General features: G+C 39.4%; 1 protein-coding gene across 4 annotated transcripts; it reads right to left on the reverse strand.

Moving 5' to 3' along the window:
- Positions 1-3,411: 3,411 nt before the first annotated feature.
- LOC122662728 (dnaJ homolog subfamily C member 17) lies at positions 3,412-18,403 on the reverse strand. Of its 4 annotated transcripts, none has more exons than XR_006333084.1 (6): positions 18,339-18,403; positions 17,315-17,988; positions 17,036-17,233; positions 16,367-16,369; positions 11,446-11,544; positions 3,412-3,573 (listed from the first exon to the last, which is right to left on the reverse strand). XR_006333084.1 is itself a non-coding variant. In XM_043858447.1 (5 exons), the coding sequence occupies exons 2-5, from the start codon at positions 17,984-17,986 to the stop codon at positions 11,524-11,526; spliced, it is 894 nt and encodes a 297-aa protein (XP_043714382.1). In that variant the 5' UTR covers positions 17,987-17,988; positions 18,339-18,403; the 3' UTR covers positions 11,206-11,523. The 4 variants fall into 4 exon arrangements, 2 of the variants coding, with proteins under 2 accessions (XP_043714382.1, XP_043714384.1); XR_006333083.1 differs by having other exon boundaries at positions 3,412-3,646; XM_043858447.1 differs by lacking the exon at positions 3,412-3,573 and having other exon boundaries at positions 11,206-11,544.
- Positions 18,404-19,800: the final 1,397 nt, after the last annotated feature.

Raw genomic sequence — 19,800 nt, forward strand, 5'->3', positions numbered from 1 at the left:
GCAACAACCAATAGCCAGAAGAGTGATCAAAAAGTAAAGAGTCACTCATCAAGCCAAGAAAAATAAAGAGAGGGGACACAGAATAGCTTAAAGGATTCAGCAAACAGAAAAGAGGTAAAAGAGAAGGAAAATAAGATGAGTTCCATCGCATATCCCTTGGCTGGACCTGTCACACCGGCAGAGCGCTCACTTAATCCAAATAAGGAAGGGTATTAAGGAGGGGAAGTTGGTACAGTGGGTGAGACTTAAATACGAGGTGAAGAAACTAGCAAGTAAGGATCATGAGGTGGCTTTGAAATACACTATACTCATCGCACAGCTTTTTTTCTCTGTTAAAGTGGAACGATTAACCATGGTTGGGTCTAATTGGTTGTGTATCTCTCTAGAGGTGTGGTTTTGTTGCGAATTACCCATGATTATAAATGGGGTCCAACGACTAACCACGAGGTTGAGTGTTTTCATGTCGAACGTGTGCATGAAAGTAGTATAGGAAACAACTATCATCCGATCTCAGAATACTTATTATTATGGAGGTTCCAAGAAGAAGAAGAAGAAGAATAAGAAGAAGAATAAGAGGAAGGAAGGGGCAAGGGCTTGCTTTTCTAAAAATCAAAGGAAATGACTATTTTACCCTTTGATTTAGGAACTAATTAGCACATGGTCATTAAAGTGCAGTAAAAATGATCAAAAATCACTTTTCTGCAAAAACCATAAACGGTTTCGACCCTATTATGGTTTTTGTGTTTTTTTTAATCTTTTTTAAATAGAAATAAGCTCTATGAATGATACCAAATACAATCAAAAACGTTTTTTGTAAGTAAAAATCAAAAATAAAAATGATACAAAGAGACCCTAGAGGACCAGGCGCCATCAGTAAATATGTGAACAAAGGAAGGGGAAAGACATGGAGGAATAGAGGTTAAGTCCACAAGAGCTTTGACTGGTAGCTTAGAGACTCTTGTAAGATGTAGTACATCCATCCACCACTAGCTGAGCAAGAGATTGCTATGTTGGAAGACAAAGTTGTTACAAGACTTCCAAATCTGCCAGAGAAAAAAAAGAGGTCCATTGGATGGTAACATCCTTTTGATTAAGCACATCTTTACAATCCTTAAGGAGGAACTTTCCAATTCACCCACATCAAGTCGAAATGGAGATGCCCGTCCGCAAGTGTAGACGTCTTATTTTGTTACCCCGGAGGATATTTTGTTACCCCGGAGGATGTCCCGATAATGATGAACACTTGTTCAGGACCGGGGCCATGTTCAATCTTTAGGCTTAGGGGATTCCCTGCATTTTGATGATGTTGAAAATTTTAGGTAAAATGACCAAAATACCCTGAAGGGTAAATAGGGTAGAATGTGACTAACTTCAGAGTCCACTCAAATGTCCAAATATATTTTATTTTATCATACTAAAGTTTGTTATAAGAATGAGCTTATTTGCCCATAATCGAGAGAAGATTTCATTTTAACTGTGAGGGATCCACACTAAAGATAATTTTAATTTTCATACTAAGCAAGAGTATGAGAAATAATTTATGATAAAATGTCTTTAGAATAATCCAATTTAGACTTCTGGAACCCAAGATATGGGCATTTACAGTTTTGGGTGAAACGTAGGATATGTCATGCACAGTCCAAAAAAAAATAAAGTTTAAGAGCCTCACGGCAGATTTGGATTCGACCTTAGATGACTCCAATTTGGAATGACCCCTGGATTTCAAATTTATCGAGTTATTATGTTCCATCTTCTATCCTTCCCAATCTTTATTTCTAAAGAGTTGATGAGCGTATTTGTAAGAGAAGCTGAAATTATAACCTTATTTATTCAATATTTCTCGTATGATTGTAAATTCGATTCTGAAAATTCTTCTTGCATCAACTCCACATCAGGATTTCTGGGTTTGCAGTTATTCTAGAGCTGGTATCTAAAGGATTTCTCTGCGGATGTCTTCGATGGGAGAGAAGATATTGATGGAGTTCTTCTTCAAGGGTTTTTTGTAGGGCTGTAAACAGATCGGATTCGGCTCGGATAGTGCTATATCTACATCCGCATCCGATTAGCTATAAGACGGATTCAGATAGTACTAAATAGATACGGATACAAATACGGATCGGATATTTTATCCGTTTACATGTAAATATAGCTTTTCGTATAGCTATAGCCTATCTATATCCGCATCCGTTTAGCTTTCGGACGGATTCAGATAGTGCTAAACAGATACGGACACGGATACGGAAATGGAATTTGGCAATTCATTTACACCCCTAGTTTTTCAGCCTGCAGATGTCTTCGAGGGTTATTTACACATAAATAATCACAAATTACAAATAGCTCATCATATGTTTATAGATTTTGATTTATTTTGATTTGTATTTATCAGAAATAAACCTCAAAAATCATACCAAACATCTTAAAAAATATAAATTAATCAAATACATACAAGTATAAATTATACCAAAGAGACCCTAGAATAGGAGCTAACTTTATTTCTAAATTACAATGTCTCTAATGCACATAAATTGTTTTGGAATTTTATATAAAAATTAAAAGTTCATCCTAAATTTCTGTTATTTTTGTGGAAAGTTCGATCTGGTGGGGTTAACACTGAAAGTAAGCTATCAAGATTTATGACTTCGTATATTTCTTGTGTTTTCTGTTCTTGTGAACATGAATTTGATTGGCACCTATTTTTCCCATGTCCTTTTATCTAAAAGAATTTAGGCTGGTGGACATTTGGGACTAGGGACTGTATTTCTTCAAGCTCCTACCATCCTTGATATGATTAGCTTATTCTTCAATGATCCTTCCCTTTTTAAGCAAGATAAGAGGTTCATGTTATCAGTTTGTTTCTATTACCCTTTACTTCATCTGGAATGCTCATAACTACTGTGTGTTTAACCTTAAACATGTTTCTCCCAACCCCTCTAATATTATGTCTAAATATTAATAGATGGTTACCTAGTATGCAGATCTATAATTGCAATCCTGAAGAAATGGATTCCTATCTCTACAATCAAACAACCCTGAGTACAGAAAACCCAGGGCTCGCAAAGGATTAAAACAGTAGTACGGTACCAAAGATCAAAACGATTCAAATCAGCCAACTCCAGAATCCAATTTCTTCAACAAACACATTGTGTATGCATCTTCTCTCCATAAATATTTCTTAAAGAAAGCATTGTATATGCAACTCCAGTTGACAAATAAAACACTAAAAAGTAGGTTGCATCATTAAGAACTAAGATTGCTTTCATATTCAATCGTTCGTGGAAGAAACACAGGCACTTTCACAAACAGATTCAGAAGAGATGAGCACACCTCAAGTCCAACTCTTACCAACTCAGATCCTATTTTAGCAAAGGTTGTGGTAAGCGTGGACACACCATCCAAAGCTATTTTATCGCCCAGATGTATGGGATTAGACCAGCCCAGCAAAAAAAAAATTGAGAAAAATATCCAACTCAAGATCAATGTTTGATACTCTGACCAAGAGAAAGTTACAGGTAAACCTTAATGTTCATCCAGAAGCTCCCCAGCAATGTCATGATACATCTCCAAGCTAGGGTCTTGAATCAATTTGACTGTCTTCAACATAGGGCTTGTACATAAATTCAACTAATCAAGAAAACACAAACACGGCCTGCATTATGCATCAGGGAATATGAAGATTGGATTGATACTATGATGAAGTTGCAGGATAAAAGGAACTATGTAGAAGCACTACATCAAGTAGACAATATACAAGCAAACAGGTGAGTATCGCTCTGATGGTAATGCCACCAAGTACCTTTGTAGTGGAAATACTCTATTATGAGCAGTTTTCCATCATAAAATGTTATCAATTTCCATCATAAGATATCTTAGTGTCATCTCCGACATTAAAACTAGCAGACTTCATCCTGCATTTTTCACATTGAATTTTGTCAGACCACTTTAATTGTCAACTTTTCAAAGTCATCAGACAATTTATCATGAGAAACTGGAAAGGCATTATGTTAATGAAGACATATTGCACAGAGAGCAATTCAAAGTTTTCAAATGGAGATGAAACTGCTGAACTTTAGAATTGCACAGCATAAACATTGAAACTTCTCTATAACATACAAACTTAATCATGCTCTTCTTTTCCCTTTTTCATTTTTTTCTAGTCAAAATAACCATACCCACCTTATTGGACAGGAAGTTGGATTTTAGGTTAGAGATGTAAGTGAGAGAAGGAGGAGAAGTTGAAGAAGAGGGAGACGAGAAGGAGAGCAAGAAGAGAGTAGAGAGAGATGTTTCGGTTATGAATCTTGTGTGTTGGAGAGACTTCTCCGCACTCTATATTACTTGAAAAGAACTAAAAAAGTTATTACAACCACCTCCCTAGGGAGGTACAAGGTAAAAAGGACTAACAAGATAAATTACAAAACAAGGCAACTAGTTCAAAGCCTAGTTCCCAAACTACCCCTGTTACATAACTACTAACAACTCTAACACTCCCCCTCAAGCTGGAGAATATATATCATGCATTCCCAGCTTGCTTAGAAGAGAATTAAACTGAGGAGAGGCAAGGGCCTTGGTGAGGATGTCTGCCAACTGATCACCAGTCTTCACAAAAGGAGTACAAATGCAGCCAGAGTCTATCTTCTCTTTGATGAAGTGTCTATCAACCTCAATATGCTTAGTCCTGTCATGTTGAACAGGGTTGTGAGCAATACTGATGGCAGCTTTGTTGTCACAATAGAGTCTCATAGGGCCTTCAATGTCAAATCCCAGTTCCTAAACAAGTCTTTTCAATCATATGAGTTCACACACTCCATGCGCCATAGCTCTAAATTCTGCCTCTGCACTGGATCTGGCTACAACGTGCTGTTTTTTGCTCCTCCATGTAACCAAATTACCTCCCACAAAGGTACAATAGCCAGAGGTAGATCTCCTGTCTGTAATAGAGCCAGCCCAATCTGCATCAGTGAATCCTTCCACTCTCAAATGATTGTGTCTGGCATACAACAGTCCTTTCCCTAGAGAAGACTTCAAATACCTAAGAATGCGATATACGGCATCCAAGTGGCCAGTTTTGGAAGCATGCATAAATTGGCTCACCACTCCTACTGCATTTGAGGTATCTGGGCGTGTCATAGCAAGATAGATAAGCTTCCCAACAAATCTTTGGTACTTTCCCGCATCAACCAGAGAAGGACCACAATCTTCCCCTAGTTTGTGATTTTGCTCAATAGGAGAACTTGTTGGTTTGCAACCCAACATCCCTGTCTCTGTCAACAAATCAAGAACAAACTTCCGTTAACATACGTTGATTCCTTTCTTAGTCCTTGATACTTCAATTCCTAGGAAGTACTTCAAGGGACCCAGGTCTTTGATCTCAAACTGTTGTGCCAAGTAGTTTTTCAGTGTACCAATCTCAGCTATATCATCTCCTGTGACCACAATATCATCCACATAGACAATGAGAGCAGTGATGATACCATTGCCCCGTTTGGTAAAGAGTGTGTGATCAGCTTGGCTTTGGGAATATCCATTCTTTAGAATGGCCTGTCGGAAGCGTTCAAACCATGCCTTTGGTGACTGTTTGAGACCATATAGTGCCTTCTTGAGAAGACACACTTTCCCTTCAGTTAAAGGCATTTTGAAGCCTGGTGGGGGCTGCATGTACACTTCCTCTTCCAAGTCACCATGGAGAAAGGCATTCTTCACATCTAACTAATATAATGGCCAATCTTTATTGACAGCCAGTGATAAAAGAACTCTTATAGAGTTATGCTTAGCCACAGGGGCAAACGTCTCCTGATAGTCAATCCCATAGACTTGACTGTACCCCTTGGCAACCAACCTTGCCTTGTATCTCTCCACAGTACCATCAGACTTGTACTTGATTGTATAGACCCATCTGCATCCAACTGGGACACGTCCCTTAGGAAGATCTACCAACTGCCAAGTATCATTCTTCTCAAGAGCCATCATCTCCTCAGACATAGCTTGTCTCCACTTTGGGTCAAGCATAGCATCATTGACATTCCTTGGAATAGAGGCTGTAGAGAGAGCAGTAGTAAAGGCAATACTTATAGGAGAAAGAGCATCATAGGAAACAAACTGGGTTATAGGATTAGTACAAGCTCTTTTCCCTTTTCAAACAGCAATAGGAAGGTCTAAATCACATAGAGAAGAAGGGATGTCACCTGACTGAGAAGGATGGGTCTCAGGATGTGGATCTGGATCCAAAGAGGACTCTTGGTAGGTCTTCTTTCTCTCATTATGCACGCCTTCACCTCTCTTGTAGGTAATATGGTAATCCTTCTCCTTATCTGTACCACTATCAACCACTAAATCTGTATTCACATTAACATCCGCAGCCCTGTGCTTTCTAATGTCAAGTGTAAAGGGAGAGATGGGTAGAGGATGAAGGAAATCAGCAGCCTGTTCACTTCCACAATTCTCCCCCTGAAGAGGATGCTGAGAAGGGGCAAAGAAGGGACAGATTCAGGAAGGTGACATCCTTGGAAATAAGACACCGACGAGAAGAAGGATGATAACATTTGTAACCCTTGGTAGTAGAAGAGTACCCAAGGAAGAGACACTTTAGAGCCTTGGGATCAAGTTTAGTACGGGCAGATTTGTTTACATGCACATAACAAACACACCCAAAGACTTTAGGAGGAAGAGAGAAAGCAGAAGCCTTGGGGGATAAGATGTCCAAGGGAGATTTGAAATCAAGAAGTCTGGTAGGCATGCGGTTGATGAGGAAAGAGGCAGTGAGCAGAGCAGCAGGCCAAAAAGTCTTGGGGACATGTATGCCAAACAAAAGACTACGAGTGAACTCCAATAAATGGCGATTCTTCCTCTCAGCAATCCCATTTTGTTGGGGGGGTGTCAACACACGCTAGCTGATGGAGAATGCCATTATCAGTAAAGAAGGTTTGGAGACCACCAAACATGTATTCCCCCCCTTTGTCGGATCGAATAATTTTGATCCGAGTGTCAAACTGAGTCAGAATCATCTGATAAAAAGTTTTAAATGCATCACAAACATCACTTTTATGCTTCATAAGAATAGTCCAAGTGGCACGAGAGAAATCATCAACAAAGGACACAAAGTAACGATAGCCAAATAAAGAGATAGTAGGGGAAGGTCCCCAAACATCAGTGTGCACAATATGAAAAGGAGCAGTAGTTCTATTACCATGATATGAATAAGAGGAACGACAATGTTTAGCAAACATACATGGTTCACATTGAAAAATATGAGAAGAAGCAACAGAAGAAAATAAGTGAGGCAATTGTTTCCTCATTACAACAAAAGATGGATGGCCAAGACGGCGATGCCATAACATAATAGACTCCACAGAACTACTATCATTACGTCCACACACATAGGACTGAGCTGTGGGCAAAAAAGGCTCAAAAAGATAAAGGCCGTGCTCCTCACGTCCACTACCAATAATCCTCTTCGTCACCAAATCCTGAAAAAGACAATGAGAAGGAAAAAAATTGACACAGCAGTTTAAAGATTTTGTCAAATGACTCACAGAGAGAAGATTAAGGGTAAGATTGGGTACATGAAGAACAGATGTAAGAGAAATAGATGAGGTAACAGGGATACTGCCCTTACCAGAAATGGAGGAAAGGGAGCCATCGGCTACCCGAACCTTATCCTTACCGGAGCAAATGGTATAGGAATCATAATAATGGGACGTACCAGCCATGTGGTCGGTGGCACCAGAGTCAATGACCCAAGACTGGGCTGCAGTTGAGGCTGAGGTAGAGACCTGCAAAGCGGAGGATGAAGAAGAGCTAGCTGCTGTGGGTATAGAAGGTGTGCTCAACTGTGACATGACCCTACGGAACACTACATCGGCCAAAGTAGAGTCATCCTATGTAGCATCTATCTCTGTCATAACAGAGTGGGCACCTCGAGCTCCCCCTCGACGACCACTACGAGCCCCACCGCGTGTACCAGGAGGACGGCCATGAAGAGTCCAACATCTATCCTTGGTGTGCCCAGATCTCCCACAATGGTCACATTTAAATCTATCTCTGCCACCACCACTAGTACCACCTGTCTCCACTGCTCTGTCCTCCCCATAAGTAAGCCCCTGGCCTCTTCCACCACTACGGGTGTCCCAGAAAGAGGAAGAATTGAGAGCTGATCTCTCAAGGGATGATGCTGGAGCAAGTGCCATAGCTACACGCCGAGTCTCCTCACTCTGCAAATAGCTGCAAACCTCATCAAGAGATGGAAGAGGAGACCTGATCAAAATCTGGAGCCTAATGGGTTCATACTTAGGATTCAGCCCACCAAGAAGAGTGAAGACACGCTCCTTTTCAAGAGCACGATACACCTTGGCCTCATCCACTGGGTTGGTCAATTGGAGATCCCTGTAATGATCATACTCCTCCAACAAGCTAATATAGGCATTGTAGTACTTAGAAATAGTCTTGTCGCCCTGCTTCATTGCATTAATTTTTTGGTGAAGGTGATAAACTTTGGCGGAGTCACCCACCCTGTCAAATGTCTGGGCGACACTGTCCCAAATAGCCTTGGCAGTTTCCTTTCTCATAAATCTCCGCCCAATCTCGGGCTTCATGGAGAAGATAAGCCATGTCATGACTGTGGAATTTTCGGTCTCCCATTTCTCATAAGTAGGGGAACCAAGAGCTGGAGCAGTAATAGTGCCAGTAATATACCCAAGTTTCCCTTTGCTCCGAAGGGAAAGCTTCACTGAGTGGGACCAATCCAAATAATTGGTGTTGTCTAATTTCACAATGGAGATCTGTGGGTGTGAGTTCTCAAAGACAAACTGTGAAGCAACTGGAGTAGGTTGTGATTCAGCCGTGCCAAGCCCAGAGACATCAGAATCAGGCATGTTGTGGGGATAAAAGAGGCACTTAACCATGCACAAGTAACTCCAAACAAAGTGGGGAGTACACACTCAACCCAAATGAAGATTCCAATCTCAAGAGATAAATTCCAGCAGCAAAAAACAGAGGAAAAAACTGAACAGAACTTCACCCAACACTTTTTAAATAGAAACACCCACTCATACAAGTTGTAAGACCTTTAACAAGGTATGCATACACACTTCTCAACCAAGGGAGGAGTCCATGATACTCCAAATGCAAGAAAAGAAGAAAGTAGCAGTCACAGTCGATACCTGGGCAGGAAAAAGAAACCCACGAAAATGAGCAAAGCTCCAACAAGAGAACCCTTCAGCTAGGAGATACACATGGGGCTTGAAGAACACCCTTGTACGATCCTAATGAGCCATTCCAAGCTCCAAACCCATGCCGAGAGAAGAAAATACAAGATCTGCAACCTTGAGATGGCGGAAAACCTAGAAAAAGCTTGGTGGACTGCAAACACTTCAATGGACTTCAATCCAGCTCAAGGATCATCTTTAAACACTCAAACAGGTTGAAAAGAACCTATTTCATCTATCTACAGTAGGTTGTTCACATAGATGCCTCTTCCTTGAAGTTCCTTGTGTCTTAGGATTTCAAGGAGAGGAAAAGAATAGGGCAAGAGGACTGATACGACTCTCAAACCTGTAGCTTTGATACCAAGTTGGATTTTAGGTTAGAGATGTAAGTGAGAGAAGGAGGAGAAGTTGAAGAAGAGGGAGATGAGAAGGAGAGCAAGAAGTGAGTAGAGAGAGATGTTTCGGTAATGAATCTTGTGTGTTGGAGAGACTTCTCCACACTCTATATTACTTGACAAGAACTAAAAGAGTTATTACAACCACCTCCCTAGGGAGGTACAAGGTAAAAAGGACAAACAAGATAAAATACAAAACAAGGCAACTAGTTCAAAGCCTAGTTCCCAAACTACCCCTGTTACATAACTACTAACAACTCTAACACAGGAAACTCACCCTTCATTAGTATGTATAACTGCCAAAGCCATGTACCTACCCAAAAAAAAAAAAAACAAAAACAGCCAAAGCCTTGGAATAGAGTAACCTTTCTCTTACCAGTCACAGACCCTTCCAGCCTTGGATCTTACCAATTGATAAAACTAAACTCATCAAGCCTCTCTTAACAGTCAAAAATCCTTCCAGCCTTCAGATCTTACCAATTGATAATACTCGACTCATCAAGCCATGTATATGAATAAAACTGCATAGTATTTGTAGTCAGCAGCAATAGTAACACCACCATCAATATTAGTAAGAGAGAACAATCTCTCAGAAGAACATGCATATGGATTCTGTCCAATATCACAGGACATGCATATGGATTCTATCCAATATCTCCACATTAGGTTTTTAAGTACCGAATGCAATTAGAAATTAAGAAAGTCACATTCAAAATAGAAAATATGAATTATTTAAGTATTTAACTAAACTAGTCAATGCCTCCTGAAGTTTGTCCTACTTGACAAAAATAGCAACCAACTTAAGTAAACAAATGCCTACCCTTCCATAGATTCCCAAGACACTCTTTGTATTAAAGTATGGAAAAATAATATCTTCCAACAATAAAATGAGAGATGGTCTCTTCATCCTACAAGCACTATCAGCCAGCCTGTTGATTTCTAATTTTCATATTCCAAATTTACCCTCTGATAGAGGGGAAATTCCTTAACCATCTCAGCTAACACAGGAAGTTAGACTTTCCTCACAAACTGTAAACAAAACCCTAACTACACTCGTTAGGCCTAATGCTAGAAATTTCATTATAAATTAGCAATTCCAACTCCATTTAATAAACTGAATTTAGTCCCAATGGCTCTCCATCCTTGAATAAAATTGTGAAGAGTCACTCTTGTGCTCATGTGGAGAGATACAAGGCACAGAATTCCTTGGCAACTGTTAAAAAGCAGAAGACCAATCCAGTCTCCAAATAACAGGAGAAACCCAATCAGCTATGTAAATTCTTTTTGCTACAATCAAGGTACTAGATGAGAACAGAGATCATTAGGAAGAATGGGAATGCCTCTTCTGATCTAGAAAACACGAGGACTTCTCCAGATCCAAAACATCTTCCATTAATAGTACCATAATATTTCGCAAAGGTGTAAGGTTAATATTAATTTTTAATAGTTCTACTCGTTTCACATCCCAATTGAATGAGCTGGAGCTTCTGATTGACCGACCCACTATCTTCAATCAAAATAACTTGTATATACTTCACCAACATTATAATTATTGCAGGGGAATGATTAGTAGCAATGATTAAGATATATCAGCATGTAAGCAATAATGTATGATCAAAATAAATTTTTGCAATTTTTGTTTTTGGTACTCGTACTTATGAATGTTGACCAGCACAGAAACAAAATGAGTCATGCCATTCGACAACATTTACACAAATGGGGGGGAGGGGACTCTGTCATGGTACATAACAATTTACAAAATTGAAGAATTAAGCATTACACTTGGAACAATTAGACCTCCAATAAAAAAAAAAAAAGCAATAAAACCCCCACAAATAGTCCAATTATACCTTCTTTCAAATTTGAATAAGGCAGAGATCAGGAACCATGTCCACCATTCAGAATCCTCTTTTTAAAGCTTTTGCAGATCACTTTCGCTTTTGTGCAGCCTGTAGATAAACAAACAAGCAAATCAAAACCGGAAATAAGACAATGAATATTATTTGTTGTAGAAAAACATCTACTCTCAACCTATGGCAAGGGTGCAAATGAGTAGGTGTTTGGGACCCTTCACTAGATATATCCTACCAATGAGACTCTTGGCCCAAATCCCGACCATTAGATCTACCATCTCTCCCATGGATTGCATACAGTCAAGAAGAAAAGGGCAATAGATGAAATGCATGATTTTATTTATTTAATAGGGACGATCTCTCACCAGAAATTCACAAGGGGTGCACTCCTCAGAAGTGCAGTTGCAAGCCCCTTCACCAAGGACTTACTATGGTGTTGAAGTTGCTAAGAAATCCAAGACATTTTTTATGCAGGCAAGGGTGAGGAAATCCCTTATTGTGCCTGTGGGTAATAGGCCCAACAAAATTCAAGAAAACCCAAAACAGAACTTATAGAAGATGTAATTAATAAAGAAATAAGAAAAACAGCAGTAATGATAATGAACAAAAATCCAAAGGCTAAAAATTCAAACTAGCAATACACTAGTGATGCAGATTCATCACCAAATAGGGCTTGTTTCATTGGGAATAAGTCTAGGGTTGGGTTACATACATGTTGGGCCTTTGATCCCATGGGTTTCTAATATAATAGGCCACTTTTATGGGCCTAAAATATGAGTATATAGGTTGCATACGGGATTAGCCCAATACTTAGTTTATTTTTATGTTTTTTAATTGAACCGGTTCAAATTGGTTGCATCCAATTGGTTCAATTTAAGTGATCATGTGACTTGGTTAATTGGTCATGTGACAACTTAAGTGGTCATGTGATGTAAGTTGGACTGGATTAGGACTCTATAAGTCCAGCGATCTTTTGAGTCTATTTCATTTAGTATTTTAGTTTCCTAATCAGTTTAAGTTACCTAATAGGTTAGGGATAGGGTAGGGTTAGGCCATTCCTTTTTAGTGTCTAAGTCTATTTTTGAGTCTTCTATATAAGTTTGTAAGGGAGGCCAGCATTAGATACGAATTTGATTAATAAAAAAACTTTTGTTTGCTGCCATAGCTGCTACTCTGCTCTGTTGAGTGAACCTTGTGAGTAATATCAAGGCTACCTTGTGAGTAATATCAAGGTGAAGGGATTGGTGGACTCCGATCGACTCCTTGCATCTTGTAGATCGGGAGGTCCTTGTTCTTCTTCAATCAAGCTTCCTCAACTTGCTGCTACTATAGATCTGCAGATCCGGTGAGTTGTTTGCAACTCCTACCTCAACTAGGACTCCCTCATAATTCCAGATTTAGCCATCAATTTCGAACCCTACTTCCAGCTTATATCCCCCACACCTCTCCCTACACTTGACCTTAAACCTAGCCCTTAGTCTCCACTACAACCCCTCCATTCCCCCACTCCATTAAACCTAAAACCTGCAACTCAATTCTGTCCAAATTGCAGAATTCTAAAACCTTCCCAAATCTTATTATTTATATGCCATAAAATCACCCTAGACCTGCCCATTATTACCCTATAAACCCCATTCCTAAATTCCCATCCTAAACCCTAGAATTAACCTAAAACCTAGTGTTGTCCATTCGAACCAGCAACCCCTTTTGCTATTGATTCTGTTATCTGGCTCCTAGTAGGTCTCCTACCTATCTAGGACTACATTAATTGGTATCAGAGCCATGGATGTACATGGCAATCTAGTTCTGCCCCCTCCACCTGATCCTATGGCTGCTATAATGGAGATGCTACAGAAGTTGAATGAAAAAGTGACACGATTGCAAGAGAAGAGGACTACCCCTCATGGGGACAGCAACATTCCCCTAGAAAAGGATAGATATCAAGTCAATTCGGTAGTACAAAGAGCCCCAAGGAGAGATCAATACAGAGAAGATAAAGAAAGGTACAGAGATCATAGTGAAGATAGGAACAAAGGATACAGAGACTACAGGAGACGCCATAGACCTCCAGAGCCGTATGAGTTGAGAGACTATGATGGCAGACCAAATCCACAGGTATTTTGTGATTGGTTAGCTGCTTTAGATGATTATTTTAATTGGTATGATTTGCCTGAGCATAGGAAAATGAGACTAGTACATACCAAGCTAGTGGAACCAGCACATAATTGGTGGAGAACCCAGATGGATTATCCTAACTACCATGGTAGAGAACCTGTTACATGGGCAGAGATGAAAGAAGATCTGAGTAAGAAATATTTCCCACGAACATTCAGAGCTCTACAACAACATAACTTAAATTCCCATCGACAACATCACCACCGAAAGGCCTTCAAATCTGAAGACAACTTGAAGCCTCCATCAATGAGATTCCGTTTGCTAGTTGAAGAGTGTGGGAAATCTAACTTCACCAGTATTAAAACAGCGGCTGAATACAAATTTCCATTACCAAAGGAAGTTGAGAGAGCACAAGTTGAAGATAAAGCTGAAGTGGCAGTGAATTGTGATGAACAGAAAGAGACAGCCCTTATAGCTTCAAAGATGGAAAGTCGATATGTAGAAGACCCTACTGAAGTGGTCAATGTCGAAGAAACCAAAGTAGAAAAAGATGAAACAGCAGAAGAAGAAGAGGTGGTTGAGAGCGCTCCACAAGAAATTATTGGCATTCAAGATGCTGTTTTTGAAGAGGTGGAGCTTGTGTCTCAAGTATTAGATGCGAAGGTTGCTAACACTGAAGACTCTATGGACAGGACATTACAGTTGCTGCTGATTCAGAAAACAAACACATAGAGTTTGTTATGCCACCATGGTTCTTCAAAGAGAAAGCTCCACACCTTGGAGATTTTATCCCCAATGTTCCTGCTTCACCGGAATTCTGTTTGGGGATGGTCAAAGTTGTTGATCACGTGTTGATTCCCCCTCATCACTACAAAATTCGAGGACGAATTTTTTCAAGTTGGGGAGAGTTGATGCAGATTCATCACCAAATAGGGCTTGTCTCATTGGGAATAAGTCTAGGGTTGGGTTACATACATGTTGGGCCTTTGATCCCATGGGTTTCTAATATAATAGACCACTTTTATGGGCCTAAAATATGGGTATATAGGTTGCACACGGGATTAGCCCAATACTTAGTTTATTTTTATGTTTTTTAATTGAACCGGTTCAAATTGGTTGCATCCAATTGGTTCAATTTAAATGATCATGTGACTTGGTTAAATGGTCATGTGACAACTTAAGTGGTCATGTGATGTAAGTTGGGCTGGATTAGGACTCCATAAGTACAGCCATCTTTTGGGTCTATTTCCTTTAGTATTTTAGTTTCCTAGTCAGTTTAAGTTACCTAATAGGTAGGGGATAGGGTTAAGCCATTCCTTTTTAGTGTCTAAGTCTATTTTTGAGTCTTTTATATAAGTTTGTAAGGGAGGCCAGCATTAGATACGAATTTGATTAATAAAAAAACTTTTTTTTGCTGCCATAGCTGCTGCTCTGCTCTGTTGAGTGAACCTTGTGAGTAATATCAAGACTACCTTGTGGGTAATATCAGGGTGAAGGGATTGGTGGACTCCGATTGACTCCTTGCATCTTGTAGATCGGGAGGTCCTTGTTCTTCTTCAATCAAGCTTCCTCAACTTATTGCTACTGTAGATCTGCAGATCTAGTGAGTTGTTTGTTAATTTAGTTATTCCCTTCTTCCTCTAACCTAATCCACATCCCCCTCCCTCCATCAAACCCTAATTCTCCATTAAACCTGCAACTCCTACCTCAACTAGGACTCCCTCATAACTCCAGATTTAGCCATCAATTTCAAACCCTGCTTCCAGCCTATATCCCCCACACCTCTCCCTACACTCGACCTTAAACCTAGCCCTTAGTCTCCACTACAACCCCTCCATTCCCCCACTCCATTAAACCTAAAACCTGCAACTCAATTCTGTCCAAATTGCAGAATTCTAAAACCTTCCCAAATCCTATTATTTATATGCCATAAAAGCACCCTAGACCTGCCCATTATTACCCTATAAACCCCATTCCCAAATTCCCATCCTAAACCCTAGAATTAACCTAAAACCTAGTGCTGTCCATTCGAACCAGCAACCCTTTTGCTATTGATTCTGTTATCTGGCTCCTAGTAGGTCTCCTACCTATCTAGGACTACATTAACTGGCTGCTACCCCAGGAAACAGCAATAAGGAAGGAGAAATCGCCCATGATTCTTACTCCAAACCAATGCCAATACCCTAAGACTTCATCTCATTAACTCAACAGTCAACACCACAAACACCATAAATAAAGTTGTTTATATATAGACTACTCTTCCCAAAAACGAGAATAGACTTAGACTATAAGACAAAATCCTAAAACAACTTGGAAATATAATTTCTTTAATAAAAAGATACCTGATATGAATCCAATTACAATAGAAACTCCCATGAGTGCTAATCAACAAAAGACACTTTGACTAGACATCAAATAAAAATACTAATCTAATTAGACTTCCTAAATAAGAAATTTCATTACAGATCAAAACCTCGTTACTAAATTGGCAATAACTAAGAGAAGTTTTGACCATCTAAAAAATACCCTCGAAGAACAGCAACAGAAACAATCTAATTTCCTGTGATGTGATGTTCCCAATCCCAAAAAACTGATTCAATTCTCTGTAGAGGATATCTACACCATTCAATAAGATGCACCTGCATTACTTTCTCATGGTCCCCCCCCCCCCAATGAGGTCTTTCTTGGAGAAGATAAAGAACAGGTGTAGACATATATGGAGCACCACTAAGCTTTTCGATAGAGACCTTAAGCCTTAACACTAGCAAGCATTCAAGTGTAGGACAGTAGATAACCTAAAAACCTTCTTCTCTTAACCCCTACCCCCAGGCAAGAAAAAAGAAGCACTAGCTCACCTAAGCCCAAATAAGGCATTAAAAAAGTTAGACCTTGACCCAGTTTATGCAAAAACCACAACCAGCTTCAATTACGTTAGACCTTTCAGATTCAGACTCATACTTGTGGATCCACGCCCATACCTTGATCTGATAAATGCATAACCGAATCAAGCTCCATATTGGATCAGGCAGTTTACATTCAGATCGATGCTCAACCCAATGTTTCAATGCATTAGGATAAAAGAAACAGCTCAATTTGGATCACGCTTAGCCCAGTTTTTAAAGCATTAGGACAGATCCAAAGAGGCGGGAGCCTCATGCAATGGGTACGCCCTTTAGGACAGATCCAAAGAGGATCCAATTTACCTGACTCGGATTCCAAGAAAATTTTATTTTTTAAAACAGACTTTGTCATGGGAGAGGGGGGTTAAGGCTTATTATGGTAGGACTCAATATCCCATGATACAGATCTAAATGGAATCTGCTTTATCAGACTCAAATTCAAAACAGACTTCAAAACGGAATTTCTTTTAAGACCCAAACCCATTAAAACAGGTACTGATCTCACTTGCTCTATTCATGTTTCTCTAACCAAATCTGAAAGATAAATAAGTAAATCAAAACAAAGTTCAAACCTTTTGAAGCTTCTCTAATATGGAATTCTCATATGCCTGATAACCAGCACCAACAAGATTGTTCAACTTTGGACCATCTGGCTCCGTATGAGTCTTAGCAGGAGAGGCAGTGGAAAATTCAGTAGTTGCACTTGGATGAAGAGGAAGAACCAAAAGAGGATTTGAAAGATCTCCAAACACATTTCCAAGAGCAGCAAACTGGCAAAAAAAAAAGCTCCACATGAGTACAGATATTAAAATCTAATTGTAAAATTTAAGCTAAACCCACGGTAAACTCACTGCAGCATCTTTAGACGCCATAACAACCAGTGCAGACTTTCTTTTCTTTGTTCCCTTTGATCGAATTACAACATCTTCAACGTCTCCAAATTTTCCAAACAATTCCTTCAACCTTTGAGCACTATAATCATCACTTCCACTCTCCCAAGAAACTTTCAAGACCTTCTCTTTGTTCAAACTTTCCATGGCCCCAATATTCTCTCCGCCCATTCCAGCTGTTCCAACCTTCGAGGTCGTTGCTGAAGCTGCGTTCTTAGCATGCATAGCACGAAGTCGGGCAATTTCTTCTTTAAGTTTCTTTGCTATTCTCTCTTCCTCTTCCCGGGCTTTTGCAGCAGGGTCTGGAGCAAAAGCAGCTCGCTCTCGCTCCTCAAGATCGGACATTAGCTTGCGACGTTTCGCATCATATTGTGACTGGCGTAGACGTTGGTCACGTCTTATCTGGAGAAGATCATCAAACAACTTCCGAGCTTTTTCATCTTTAAGAATCTCATAGGACGTCTTGAGCTTTTGAAACTCGGTGTGAGCATTAGGGTCATTTGGACGTTTGTCTGGGTGCAATTCAAGGGCTTTAAATTTGTAAGCTTTTGATATTTCTTTTTCAGTGAGTTTTGCACCCTCTTCCCCTGATGGTAACCCCAGAATCTCATAATGGTCGATTTCAACTTCCATATCTGTCCAACAATTTAACAACTAAAAGTTATACATCTTCTTTCAAGAATTTAATCAAACAACCAAAGGGCAATCAGATTACAGTTTCTAGGCTTTATTCTTTTTGTTGTTTTCAATTGATAAAGTCAAAGAAAGGATTTCAAAGGTATATAGTTGGTCGTCTACTATAAAATTGATTCAAAAGCTAACAGAATTCAACTTTATACCCACAGCAGCCATGCTTTGATGTTTCCCTATTTAAATTTTAGTCTATTTAACGCTTGTGATGAGGAACTAACAAATTAATAGAATCATAGCATACAAAGAAAAATAGGGATACAAAGAAGAAGAAGAATAAGTAGAGGATACATACCTTTTACAAGGCAGTCGTTCTCGACTGCCGCAGCTACGCCGGTGCCGGTAGAATGGAAGAAAGCCGGAGAGCTGAAGGCGCAAGAGACGACAGGAGCAGTTGGGCAACGGGAAGCGGGATCTGCCGATTTAGAACAACTGAACACACCGCAGGTGTGAAGCCCTTAGCCAGTTATAGCCCCCACTCCTTTTTCTTTTTCTCGAATTTTTTTATTTTTTAACAAAAACCGTCTGGCGAGTTTTTAAAACTGAACCGATATATGTCTCGCTACGAATTTTGGACGGGTTGATCCTTGTTTTAAAAAACAATAAGTAGCGGGATCTTTGTACACTAGATATGCCTTTTTTATCCTTGTTTTAAAAAATTAAAATAATTATTTTTCAATTTTTTTTTCAAAGGAAATTCCCTTACGAGGAAAAAAAATCCGGAAATTCTTCTTTGTGTTTGTGAGAATAATGCCAAAATATCAAGTCAATACATTCGACTTTTATGATTACCGTTGCAAGCCTCTTTAATTTTCTCATGTCCTATTTTATTTATGTGTAATACAAATTTATTACTATTTTATTTTTTTTTTAGAATATTAGCATTTTATTATACCAGAAGCAACGGTTGGTGGATGGTTGGCATTCTACGCAATGAAAAAGGGTGAATCTTTCTCATTTTTTGAGGTTTTGTTTGGCTGCAAGAGAAATTAAAGGGAAGAGAAGTGAAATTTCCAAACCTAAAAAATGAACTTTTATAATCATTATTACCTCATGTTGGATTGAGGCGGTCTCCACTCAAGCTAGTGTTGTTTCTTTCGAGTGTCTTCCAATTCGAACCGAAGATATTTCTTCTAAGGCTATACCCCAACAAACAGCACTAGTGTTCGGGCTAAAGCAGCTAGTGACATTGCTCCTCCCATGGACCGAGCTCTGATTGAGGGGGCTTCTTCTCAGGCTGGTGTCTCAACTCTCTCTGAGCTTGTTCTAGCTCAGGTTGAAGAGATATCCGGTTGGGAGGCTCATTTCATTCCTGTCTAGAACGTTAAGATGAGAGATTCAGTCTTGAAGGACCTCCAGGCAACGAAAGAGGTTATCCACTCAGGTCGGCTTAAGGAGTATCACGAGCAACTCATCAAGTTGTTCCAACACATAGTTGGAAAATTGGGTTTTATCTAGGCTGAGTCACCCGAGTTGAATCAATATTTTGGAAAACTTGGTCAAGAGTCGTGTAGACTAGGTCAGGGTAAAAAATGTCGAGACTCCAACATATATCGTTTGAATCAAATAAGACTCAATATCTTTACCCAGGTCATGATAAACTTGGTGAGTTTAGTCATTCTTAAAAAATCATAAATTCGATTCAATTAGAAACTAAAACTAAGTTAAGCAAAATAGTAAATCTGTATTATAAAACAATAAGAAACCCTCAACTCCTCGTCTACCTTCTTGTGTCCAATGGTATAAACTCAAAATGC

This window comes from Telopea speciosissima, chromosome 5 (assembly GCF_018873765.1).
Source record: "Telopea speciosissima isolate NSW1024214 ecotype Mountain lineage chromosome 5, Tspe_v1, whole genome shotgun sequence".
Classification (NCBI taxonomy): Eukaryota; Viridiplantae; Streptophyta; class Magnoliopsida; order Proteales; family Proteaceae; genus Telopea; species Telopea speciosissima.